Source organism: Diadema antillarum, unplaced genomic scaffold, assembly GCF_040938485.1.
Source record: "Diadema antillarum isolate AM-2024a unplaced genomic scaffold, OU_Dant_1.0 seq00000406_RagTag, whole genome shotgun sequence".
NCBI classification, from domain to species: domain Eukaryota; kingdom Metazoa; phylum Echinodermata; class Echinoidea; order Diadematoida; family Diadematidae; genus Diadema; species Diadema antillarum.
The window spans coordinates 1,858,825-1,871,000 of NW_027271394.1; the positions used below are offsets into that span (position 1 = coordinate 1,858,825).

General features: G+C 41.7%; 1 protein-coding gene across 1 annotated transcript in view; it reads right to left on the minus strand.

Annotated features, from left to right (window-relative positions):
- Positions 1 to 12,176, minus strand: part of LOC139732231 (uncharacterized) — a 134,271-nt gene that overhangs the window by 7,141 nt on the left and 114,954 nt on the right. Inside the window, 11 exon segments of the mRNA XM_071643108.1 lie at positions 968 to 1,150; positions 3,305 to 3,472; positions 4,377 to 4,580; positions 5,354 to 5,538; positions 6,006 to 6,153; positions 6,564 to 6,764; positions 7,847 to 8,022; positions 8,977 to 9,118; positions 9,590 to 9,805; positions 10,880 to 11,067; positions 11,665 to 11,806. Of these exon segments, the coding sequence (XP_071499209.1) occupies positions 968 to 1,150; positions 3,305 to 3,472; positions 4,377 to 4,580; positions 5,354 to 5,538; positions 6,006 to 6,153; positions 6,564 to 6,764; positions 7,847 to 8,022; positions 8,977 to 9,118; positions 9,590 to 9,805; positions 10,880 to 11,067; positions 11,665 to 11,806 (1,953 nt within the window).

Genomic DNA, 12,176 nt, shown 5'->3' on the forward strand with positions numbered 1-12,176 from the left:
GTGTTTGCCGCAAAGAAAAACTAAATCGGAAAATGAGTACAGCGTTACACAATACCTGAGAATCTAAAGAGAGTGCTCCTAAATGTCTTTGTACAGGAATAGAATAAAAGAGGATAGATACAGTGAGTGAAAAAATGAAGACCCAGCATAAAGTATTATACAACACCCAAAAAGAAGCTATCCAATTGGTCGATTGCCCCATCATGTGACATTCAGTTAAAAATTCCATCGCACGCTGTGGCTGTCAGCCGTGCAATTTTGTTTGAGCAAATAAATTTAGATAGCGCATGGCTGACCTCGTGTAATTTCCATTACATGGCTCTGATGTCACAATAAACAAACATTTACCATGCACACTCCACAATAACAAGCGCGCTTACAAGCACGCACTTTTGTAACTCAATTTTATTAACAACTTCATGACCGCTTGGTTTCGCGTATGCATGTACACGGCTGTCTGTGACTGTGCGGCTACTCATTCGTCTTTCATAGGAAATGGTTGCCTTTTTTACGCTAAATTCCAAAATCTGTGTGGAACACATCTATTGATGTCTGAGGTGCTGTATAAAACAAATAGTGTATGGTCTTTACTCGTGCAATGAAACATCACTTTGCACTCGTGACCATTCTATATTTGTTTACCAACACTGCCAAAATCATCATAAACGCACACCTGAAACACTGCAGTTGATAGAGCACAGGAATGGAATATCAAAGAACAAAATTCAGAGCTTTTTGAATTTGAGAGCGGCTTCAGAAGGAAATCCATTTTACTAGATGTATGAAGTAGTGCATGCAAAAGGACGAATAAAAGTAGAAAAAAAGAAAGAGAAAAGAAATCAGCCAGGTTTCGAGATGAACTAGCAGTAGATCCTGTATACTACATGTACGTACTAAATACATTAAGTGACATGTACTGCATGCAAAAGGACAAATGAATATAAAAAAAAATTATGGGCCAGCTTACCGCGGAGGTTGGGAAAGTGACATAGCGAAATACGGGGCAATCAGTGAGATTGCAGGCTCGCTCCTCAACTGGTGGGATGTCCATTAGATAGTCCTCACACAGGGAGGTGTTGACAACTGTGGTGTTGTCCGCCAAGCATGCCACGGTGCGGGTTTGGGTGGCACTGCCGCAAGTTGCCGAGCACTGATGTTGGTAGGTGGTGGTGATGGGGGGAGGGGGGGGGGGGGGGAAGTAGATAACGACCATCAATCAAATATTGCCAGTACAGTTATCATTCATGACACCCTCACAAATGCAGATATGTGCCAAGGCAGGCTACCCATATAAGCCAGTTCCCTGTTCAAATCTGCACATGAGCAGAAAAGGTCATTTGTACCAACAGGCGCATTAGTTTTAACTTCATTTTAACTTCATTGGGATAAACATTTGTATGAATGATTATTCATACAGTCCTTATAAATGGTGCTTGTCAGCACATCCACCTGACAGAAAAAGTGGCAGGCAATATCAACAGAAAGAGATTGTTATACATTCAGTGCAAAGTAAAAAAAATGGATGCTTTTCCATGTATCATTTGACAGATCATTCTGGCCATCTGGTCTACTCAAATTCATTCTTTGTTTGAACAAAATTGATGAATCCCATAAATTGTTATGTAAAGCTTATGCGCTGAAAATGAGTGCAGTGCCCCTAACTGACTGAGAAAAAAAAAATAAAGGTCATTTGTACCAATGTGCTCATGAGCTAACTCCGAACTGGCTCATTAACTCTTTATATACCACAGTGTAAAGTAGGCATGCTCTGGGGAGACATTCTGTTTCAAAAGCCGTGTATAAATTTTTTTTTTCAATGTCTATGCTTGACATGCAAAGAGTAAAATTGTAGAGAAAACTCCAAGCTTTGCTGTAATGTGAATTTTACGACAAATCTATGATAATTTTTCATTCAAATGACCAGTAGCTACATTCTTGTCCAGGGCTGTTAGGTATGTCACACAACTGTGACAAAAAAGAAACTAGAATTTATGCGCAAAACCGCAGGTGGAACATCACTTGATATCCAACAACATAATGCAAGCTACATGTACGAGGAATGGAATCACGAGTAAAGCTTTCATTGTACATGCGTACAGTGCCATTTGGCAATATATCTATTGGTTTGGGCGGGATTGTGTGTTCAAGCAAAATACGCGAACATGGCACGCTGTCAACTTGGAGTTGAGCTGCGAACATGGCACATAAAGAGTTAAACACAACATTGAGTATTCTCAAGCCCATCATCACGAGAGCATCTTTCATATCCATTACCTCACATCCTGTATTTTCTTATTTACACCTTCATTTACACTGCTTCAAGTATGCATTTCAAAGAAATAGTTCAAATATGCAAATTACAGTAGATGAAGGAAAGATGTACTCATTGACCATCGCTGCATTCTGAAAGCTTCATATTCCCAGAACGATTTCCAGTTGTGTCAGATTTTCATGAAACTTTCTACAGTTCGGTCTACATACAGTGGACTTTCACCTCAAGAAATTTAGCTAAAAGGTTTGATTTCACACTAACACTGATTACTAATTATTGATTATATTGATTATACCGGAGCAATGACGTATAGTCGTGGACAAGGTGCAAATCTGGCCCAGTATGAACATATCCACATTTGACCTCTGACCAAATTATATGGTATCTTTTTGAGCCCAGGTGTATGCAAGTGGGTAAATAGCAATACTGGGGTAGTGATGGTGGGTATAACCAAATGGAGATCACTGTTTAGACTGAAGCTACTGCCCTAGGTAAATAAGGGGCCATTTGAGTGGTCTCCTAAAGCAAATCAAACCATACCAAACGCGCGCCACAGAAGTGCTCGAACACTCCTAAAGTGTACCATACCGAACTGAACTATAAGCCAAAAGTGGACCACTTCCCGATGTGCTCAAAAAGGGTACCAAAAGCCTACCAAAAGTTTGCATGTGAAGAATGTGCCTAATATCTACATATGTCTTTAATGCAAAGAGTTCATTCTCTTTGTTCGGGACATCTGTAAATAGTAGTCTAAGCGCACTAGGTGAATAACCCTGTTAATTGCCTCAAAATGTGTGCCCCCCTCTAAAAATAACTTGTGAGGTACGCTTTCTCAACACAGCACTCAAACGCTCCACATTTGGCACAGTTTGGGTTCAGCTTTAGTTCAGTTCATTTTGGTTCACTTTTGAGCGCTCAAGTGCACTGTAAGACTATGTCATCATAGTCAAGTTCAAAAATTGCATTACGACTTACGTGTATCCATAAGTCAACGGGGTAGGGGGTATGTAAAATCGATACCAGGAGACTCACCTCTGACCATTCAGAGACGTTATACGAGTACGAGCACGGGTCCAACTCGCAGGGGATCGCAGACAGAGGGCGCTGTCCATAGCACTGCTCGTCGCCAAGAGTGTTACCCTGGCTGTCCTGGCAGGTCACATCGCGGGTCACAACCCCGACTCCACAGGTCGCAGAACACTACCAAATTAATGGTGAAAAGGTTGACAATTAGAGGTGCCATCTCATGTGATTCTAGGCAGAATTTTACATCTGAATTTGTATCAATAAATGCATGCCACTTAAAGGGAGGGTCTAGTTTCAGTTTAGATGGGGCTTCAGATTTCCAACATTTTGTTTATTATGACTTTTTGAGAGGAGAAACCTCTTGTGAAATATCAAAAAGCATCATAATAATTCTGATAGAAATTAAACGTTAATCTGATGAAGTTGGTTTTGAAATGGTTGAGATATCCAAAACAAAGCGATTTTAATAAATAGTGGAACCCACCGTTTATTAAGATTGCTTTGCTTCCCTTTGTTTCAGGATATCTCGGCCATTTCAAAACAGATTTTCATCTAATAAACTTGGAATCCTCATCTCAATCAAAACGATACCATCCCTTTATTAAAGGTTTGTATCTGTTTACACCAGACACAAGTCCCTATTCCAAATCCGAGTATCTATGATATCCACATTGCCACAATAGGCTGGTGCATATCTACTGCAGTGAAAACCAGCTATCTCACCCTTATTGTTCATTGTTCACTGATTGCTACAGGTGTCTTGAACCAGCTGTCACCAAAGAAACCCCCTGCGTGCCACATCATTTCTTTATCGCAGGTATGTGTGCACATTTGACTCAATGGCACACAAAGGGTCTGTGATTGTGTTATCGTGGTCTTCCTGTTCGACTGAGGCACATCGCAAGGACAGAGAAGGTTGACTACCTTGGAACTAGGTCAAGTTCAGATTACTAAGTTAGGTAATCATCTGAATTCAAATTCAAAGCACAGCAGGCTAAAGCAAAGTTCCTAGGCAGATAACAGGTTAATCTCACGATTTCCTCCACAAAGACAGAATAATAAAATTTTTCACGCCTACCTCGCCAAACATGCCGACGGTGAAGCCCTGCCTGGGACAGGGGAGGAACGAGAAGGTGAGGTTGTAGCCGGGGTAACGGTTCTCCCCGTCAGTGAACAGCCCCACGCTGGTGGGACTGATGGCGCTGGACACCCACAGGTTGTTGGTTGGCAGCTCATTGCCGCACAGGCGGATTCCAAGCTGGGGCATGCTGGAGTCTGCAATCTGCGAGGAAAAGAGCAAAGGATTTCAAAGGTACAATAACTGTAGTTTATTGCAACTGATTGACAAATTGCCCTACATCGACATAGGGCAATTTGTCAATCAGTTGCAATGAAAACATCTCGACGGAAGAATTTCATGAACTTGAATAACTGTAGTTTAACCAAAACATACAAGTACACATTGAGCACATACACCGGTAATTTTCGCTGACAGGCCGAATCATGTCACTGTGATGCACAATTTTTTTTTTGTTAACCTCCCCACACCTGCAAAATCCTCTCATTAAACGGGACACTCATTATACCACAATTGTCTATACTCTACAGAAATATGACATGCCGCATACGCACAGCAATTCCCTCTCTGTACATGAAGAGTTCCTTTCCAAAAATTTCAAAACTTTGAAGAGCTTACTGCGTGAGACTACTCTAGGCGAATACAGTTTTGTCAAAAAGAGTAAAGACCCATATGAAGAAAAATGGATTTAGCACTTGTTGAAATGAAACTCTTCATATGTTTTGGTGTGATCATTCTCAGATATTCTCAGCCTAATGCACTGCAGTTTGAGAGTAGAAAAAAAAAACCCCGAGTGCAGACAAGATATCTGCTAACCACATGTACAATGACTTGCCTGATATTTGCTTATATTGCCAATGAGTTACATTTCATCCGTTTTACTTTGTTTTGATTTGTTTTGTTTTGTTTTTTGCTTCAAGGCAAGCAGACAGATTTGGCTGAATGTTTCCATTACCAGCATCACGTTCTACCCCTACCATCAGATAATCCTTGTCACAGTTCTCCGAGGGCTCGATGTCAATCTCCTGCACGGTGATGGCGATGCAGCCTGCGTAGTTGATGACGATGTTGCTGCACTCCAGGTCATTCTCATAAAGGTGGTTGGGGTAGCCGGGCGACGTGAGCTGATTATCGTTCTGGTTGGTGTAAACGAGGGAGCACTCTGTACGGAGGAAGAAAAATCCGAAAATACCATTGCAGTCTTTTGTTTGTTTAGTTTTATTTTCCATCCAGGAAGGTGGGTGGAGAGCCAATATTTAGCTGCACTAGCTGGTCTTGCATTTAGTCCAGGTTATGCACCCAACTCTTTGCATCTCCATCAGTGTAATCTTAGACTTCCAGCTCACAGCTGCCCTTCTACAATCACCCTTCCTTACACTCCCCCGTATCACTTCACTCCTTCAACCTCACCTTTCTAGGGTCACCTTTCTAGGGTCATCTTTTGCCTAGCGATGATCCTTTCATAGACTAGATCCACATGGTGTTAATGCAAACCTCTCTTCCTCATTAACATCACCATGCAAACTTTAAAACTCCTTAACCGTACATATCAAAAACTACTCGTGGACATCTTCATTCAATTCAATGCAATGGACTGGACGGAGAGCGCCACCGCAGTCAGGTCCCCACCTTGAGGGCAAGGGTCAAAGCTGCAGGGGATGGTGTCGTCGGGACGGTCCCCGGGGCAGCTCTCCTCCTGCGAGAACGGCATTCCGGTGCGCTGATCGAGGCAGTAGACGTTCCTCTGCTGGACACCGCTTCCACACGTCACAGAGCACTGCATGCAGAGAACAAGAGATGAATGGTTACACCATCCTCGTTGTGGTTACATCCATGCATGCCTTACCCTACATAATATCGTATGCATGGATGATCAACGAACAGGATGTGAGCAAATTTTCACAAAATGGCAAACGTAAGATTGGAAAAAGGTGTAAGGGCAACACTGTCTCATCTCTTTTCGATTCGTATTTGTGAGACACATTGGTATACAAAGAGAGAGTGTTGCTTTAACGGGTATTATTCCGCGACAAAGAATGAAGGGTTGAGGAGGCGGGGGATGAAGAACATCAGTTTGGATGTAAATGTCTGCGTGAAATCAAGTACCACTCATGTTACCCTGAGATGACATTTGTTTTTTACCCCGAGCTTGGATAACTTTCACAATCTCTCTCTGCCAAGACTCACCCCGCCGACGTTCTCCGCAACCCACGTGACATTGGGGCAGTCCCTTGGGCTCACTACTACTTGGTAACCATAGTTCTCCACGGCTTCGTTGCTGATCAGCGTGATGGTCAACTGCTCGGAGGTGGAGTAGATGGGGGACGGGACTGGCACGACAGTGCCGCAGAAGGTGAAGCTGATGTCCTCATTGTTCGGGTCAGCAACCTAGACACAGGGGGAAGGTGGGGGAGATGAGAACGTATTCAGACCATAAGCTGGCGGGTTCTTATATGGTAGTACATTCGTACATGCCTGAGCAGCATTTAAAGTTTATCTATTATACTATAGTTGTCTTGAAAATATACATATGTTCTACACAAAAAAACAACTTTACACATTGCTCCATCATGTTTTTTTTTTTTAATCAAATATCAGGTTTCTGTTGTCTTTATTAGTTATCAAATATCACATGTCACGGCTGAGTGGATCATCTCTGTATGACATTAATAGCATGGTATGGTTTGTGGATTCTAGCCCATGCCAAGCCCAATGAGTTTGCCCTTCAGCAAGGCACTTTGTCCACTTTGCTGCTCTCTACCCAGGAGTATAAATGGGTACCCGGTAGGATGAGAAAGTTTATGTTGGTTGATCAGCATGTGCCCGCCTGTAAAATGGCTGTGACTGGCTGGAATGCTCCCCCAAGGGAGTTAGGAGAGCATTGTCAGCACTGGTCAGAAATATGGCATGCGCTATATCAAAACTAGCTACTATTTATATCATTATCTTTTAACAATCATTTTACTAAAGCTGAATCAGATAATCAGATAAGATGGGCATTCCAGTGACATATTTGATGCTGCCTGTATAATGTCTGAAGCACTCACTGTGATGCAAACACTACCCTTGAAAAAAATATCCTTGATGAACATACATGATTGGATGACGGGGTGGACGGGTGTTTCAGATTCAGTTGTACTGAAGTCTATATTGTTTCTCAATTCTCAATAAATTTCTTGGATTCTTGTACGGATTCCCCACTGAAACAAAAACTTAGTAGCTATTTTCAATATACAAATCTGCATATACACACTCATAGTGACACTTCAAGCAGAACAAAAGACTAATCTTTATAGCACAATACACAAGAATGCAAAGTATTTTCCTGCATCTTTCCATTTCTGAACGAAAATCTTGGAACCCGACATCGGCTACCAGTAGCTCCCCCTATGATTTTGAAAGAGCATGAATGCAAAAATTCAATTTCCACTGATGATATACAAAAATTAATTGATGCATTTTCTCCTTACCGTCAATGAGTCATTTTCGCAATCCGTCGAGTTCTCCAGCCTGAGGAAGATGAAGGACAAAGCCAAACAAGTTCCCCCAGAGGAAGTGAAAGTGTCAACACAATTCGCACGACTGGGATAAGGATGAGAGCTCTCCGCTAGTATGGTCTGGGTCACGTTGAAAGAGCGGTCGCAAGCTGGGAAAGGGGGAGAAACCAGTAAATGTCTCTAGTCTTTGCATTTCTTCTTCACTCAAATTGCAACTGTATACCTACTTTCATGTCACTTGGTGGCAAAAATTTTGAAAAAAAAAGAAAGATGCGTCACCTTACATCATGTGAAGTTGCTCCTCAGAATATCTGACCGATTGTCATAGCATGATCTGATGTTACTGCGGTTCTGAGATAAACTTGCCATGGCCCTACTTTTGTCATGGGATTAACAATCTATTCTTTTTTTCCCCCTTAAACTTTGATGGTGGGCATGAGAACCAAGCTAAACTAAATCTAGCTGAACAATGGAAAAGGCACTACCTATGAAAGTGTTGCTTTGATGCTATGTTAAAGCTTCAGATTTTTGTTGGGTGTTTTTTTTTTTTTTTTTGGGGGGGGGAGGCATTGGAGGGGGTGCTTTTATCGCACACATAATATTTAACCCGCATGTGATGCATTATCAAATGTCAGGTCTCTTTGCAACAGGCATATTGTTGTTGACACCGAGTTTTTGAAATCTGCCGCTGCTTGAAATTTTTACATACAAGTACAATTGTACAACAAGGAGAATCACTTGGACTCATCAAAACCTGCTTCAGAGGCTTTCGATTTGTGGCTATGGCAGGTCTGCAGAGTAGATGCTTTATAAGCACCATTTTCTTCATATTTTATTTCATGTATTTGTTTCTGTAACTTTTTTTAACGAATAAAATTGCAACAAAGTTTTTGACTTGTCTAAGTTATTGAAATTGGGAAAATATGTTTCAAATATAATTAATTAACCCGTTGAGGACGAACTGATTTTGCTACAACACGCACATCCCATAAACACTTGCCCCAGTTTACTCAGGACTCGTCCTCAATGGGTTAAATATGAGGGAATCTTCCTCATATAGTTGAGCCTATAGACATACAAGGTCTACTCCTGGAAATACTCACATGGACATTCTCCCAGATTACAAGATGCTGTGGCCTCGGGCGGGGTCTCGGGGCACTGGGAATCATCAACCACGGCACCGGTATCAAGGTTTACACAATCGACATCCCTCGTTTGTGTGCCCTCTCCACAAGATACTGAACACTGCAGGACACCAGAAGTAAAAATCAAAAAGTACAAAGCGTGATACAAAGAAGAGGAGGGGATGGAATCAGTCCAAACTAGAAAAAAACACCTTCACCACGCAGCTCATTTCCACACACATTTTCTATGCTAAAGATACAACCCTATTTCAAAGATGGTGTGAACAGACCTTCCATTTCTGATGGTGGAGAAGTATACAAGTACAACCATGGTGTCACAAAAGTTGTGTTTTAAAGAACAGAGAGCATGAATATACTGCACATACTGCAGCAAAGTGTGCAAAATTAGCATGAGCTAAAGAGAAGAAGTCCATGCATTTCTCAGCTGTATATGAGCTGAACATTGCAACAACAACAACAACAACAACAAATTGCATTAAAAGAAGTTTTTGCAAATAGCAAAGATTCACTAAAGCAAATAATAAAATCCTGAAGAAGGTGAAGGGGTCAAAAGATGAACCGATGGATATACCTCTGAGAAGTTGCTGTAGACGAAGCCAAACATGGGACACTCAATGGGGGCCAGGAACAGCTCGAAGCCAAGCTCGGATCCCGGCGTCTCGGTTCCGTCAGTGACGAATGTTAGCTCCACCTGGCTGCTGCGAGAGTCCCAGGTGGAGAACTGGCCGGGGCCATCACCACAGTACTGCTGCGTCAGGTGGTCTGTGCTTTCCGCTTGGTCACTGATCTGCAAAGCGGTTCAAGTTTAGGTGCAAGATGTTAACAACTGCTGGAGAGAGAAACTTCAAGCATTCTATACTTGCATCTACTACTGGGTGACTAACACACGCATCACACATTTCCATAGTGCTTCTCCATAGGAATCTTCTATCATGAGTCTATTCTTACTGATTGTCTAGTACTTTTAATACTAGTAGGTGATACGTAGAAGTTCATGTGGACTAAAAACGAAGTACATAGAATAATTCAAGATTTTTAGTTTCACTTGGTATCACAGAGTACAAAGGACACAACATTTTCATGCCATGACTCAATAAATATTCACAAAATTGATACACACATTTTTTTTTTCTGTCTTCATACTTTCTCGTTAAACTCAGGACACAGAGTAGACCTTTTTGGGGTGTGTCCTTTGGTCCATCTCAAAGGCTTGCATTTCATCCCCAATCTACATGTATGGTTAGTATCCTCTATTTGGACTCAGTTTTTTCTATTTACGTTTGTTACATATTCAAAAAGCTGCATCACTACGGTGATCCCTCGCATTTATCCCCAAGTTGAATTATCCTTCGGGTTTATGCCAGGTTTAAGTGCGTGCGTGTGTGTCACACACAAAACACACTGCTATTATATAGCTTCTGACCATCCGAGCATTGAGAATTTAGGGTTTCTGGGACAAACACTGAACTAGGGCTTTCTATAGCTCAGTCGGTAGAGCACCGGGCTAGCAACCGGAGGTCTCCGGTTTGAGTCCCGATGGAATCCCATTTTCTTTGCTCAATTTTCCAATAATAAATTAATCTTTCCTTATCAAAATCCACACTGTATGCCACAGTCAACTTTCTTGTTGTAACATCAGAAGAGCATGAACGCTTATTTTATTCAGGTATCTGAAGTCACCTCTAATTTGCTGGCCATTTACAGCACACCTGTCGTTTTTTTACCCTGACTAAAGGTCAGCAAATAAAATGACCTATAAACAAATCAAGTACAATCCAAAGCACATGTACTGTATGTCTCGAAGTTCTTGATATTGTTCATAACTGATTGAAAAAGGTCACTGCTTGAAACTCAAACTCACCTCTAGATAATCCCGACAACGGTTGCGGGCATCCGCCATCTGGAATCCGAAGTTGAGGAAGGTCAGTCGCACGCACTGGGAACCGTAGTCGATGAGGTAGCGGCAGTTCTGGTTGGTCTCATATTCGCCCTCGCCATAACCAGGGCTGGTAACGGTTATTGATGTCTCATTGATGTACTGGTCACAAGCTGGATGGGTTCAATAAAAGTTCAAAAGTCAGATTTACGGTGCATACAGTGGAAAAGGTCAAATTGATCTATTTCTTTGTTACAGAACTTGCAGTCTTGAAAGAACTTAAAACATGTCACTTGAAATGGAGCAACCAGAAAAACAAGAACACTGAAAGCCAGTACGATTAATCAGAAATAAAATCATAACAAAATCGTTTCTTGCTTACATAGGTCTACTCTCTATTGTCAACTCTGTGGGATTAAGGAAATTATGAATTTGTACAATGTATTGATAAGATATTGACATACAAATGTATCCTGTCTTTTTATGAGAAATGAAAAATATGAGAACTAAGTTGAAACTTAAAAATCATTTCCACAGTCTTTGCCTTTAAGAAAAATTTTTTCTAGACCTTGCAATAGACCCGTTCCTCAGATGAAAGGTACACCATACATCGCAACTCAGTGCTTGTGGTTACATGTCTATACAAACTATACATAGTGACATGTGTCCACAAAATCTATTTGTAAGTCGGTGGAATTCATTAACTGCATAACCTGCCATCCCACTCTCACCATACAGCATCAAAGTTCTGTAAGGGGTCAGGCACTCACTTGGACAAGGCTCGTCGTTGCACGGTAGGAACTCCTCTGGTCTGGCGTCGGAGCAGAACTGGTCGGCCACCTCCGTCCCATCCGAGAGGTCGATGCAGGTCACATTCCTTGACCGGAAACCGCCCCCACAGGTTACATCGCACTGGAAACCACACAGAGGATTGTTAAGCAAGAAGTGCCATCTCGTACAATTCAGTCAATGTGGAATGGTGTACATTATTCAAGTGCAATTCAAAGTTATGAAGTCGAGTGTAGTGAATAAAGGAAAACTCCACATCTTATTAAACATTCTTCTATTACTGTTGCAGTCAAGTCAAATGACATGCTTATGGATGCTTGCATGTCAGCGGATTTTAACACTTGCTCTGCTTGTCATGTTGATTGGCACATCTGTGGAGGTACTTTCTCATGCCATGGACAGATATATCTGAAAGACTCGCGTTGAGGAGTAGATGTTACAGTACCATGGTCCCCCAATTCCAAAATAGTGTAGCCTTTCCGTTGGATTAGCA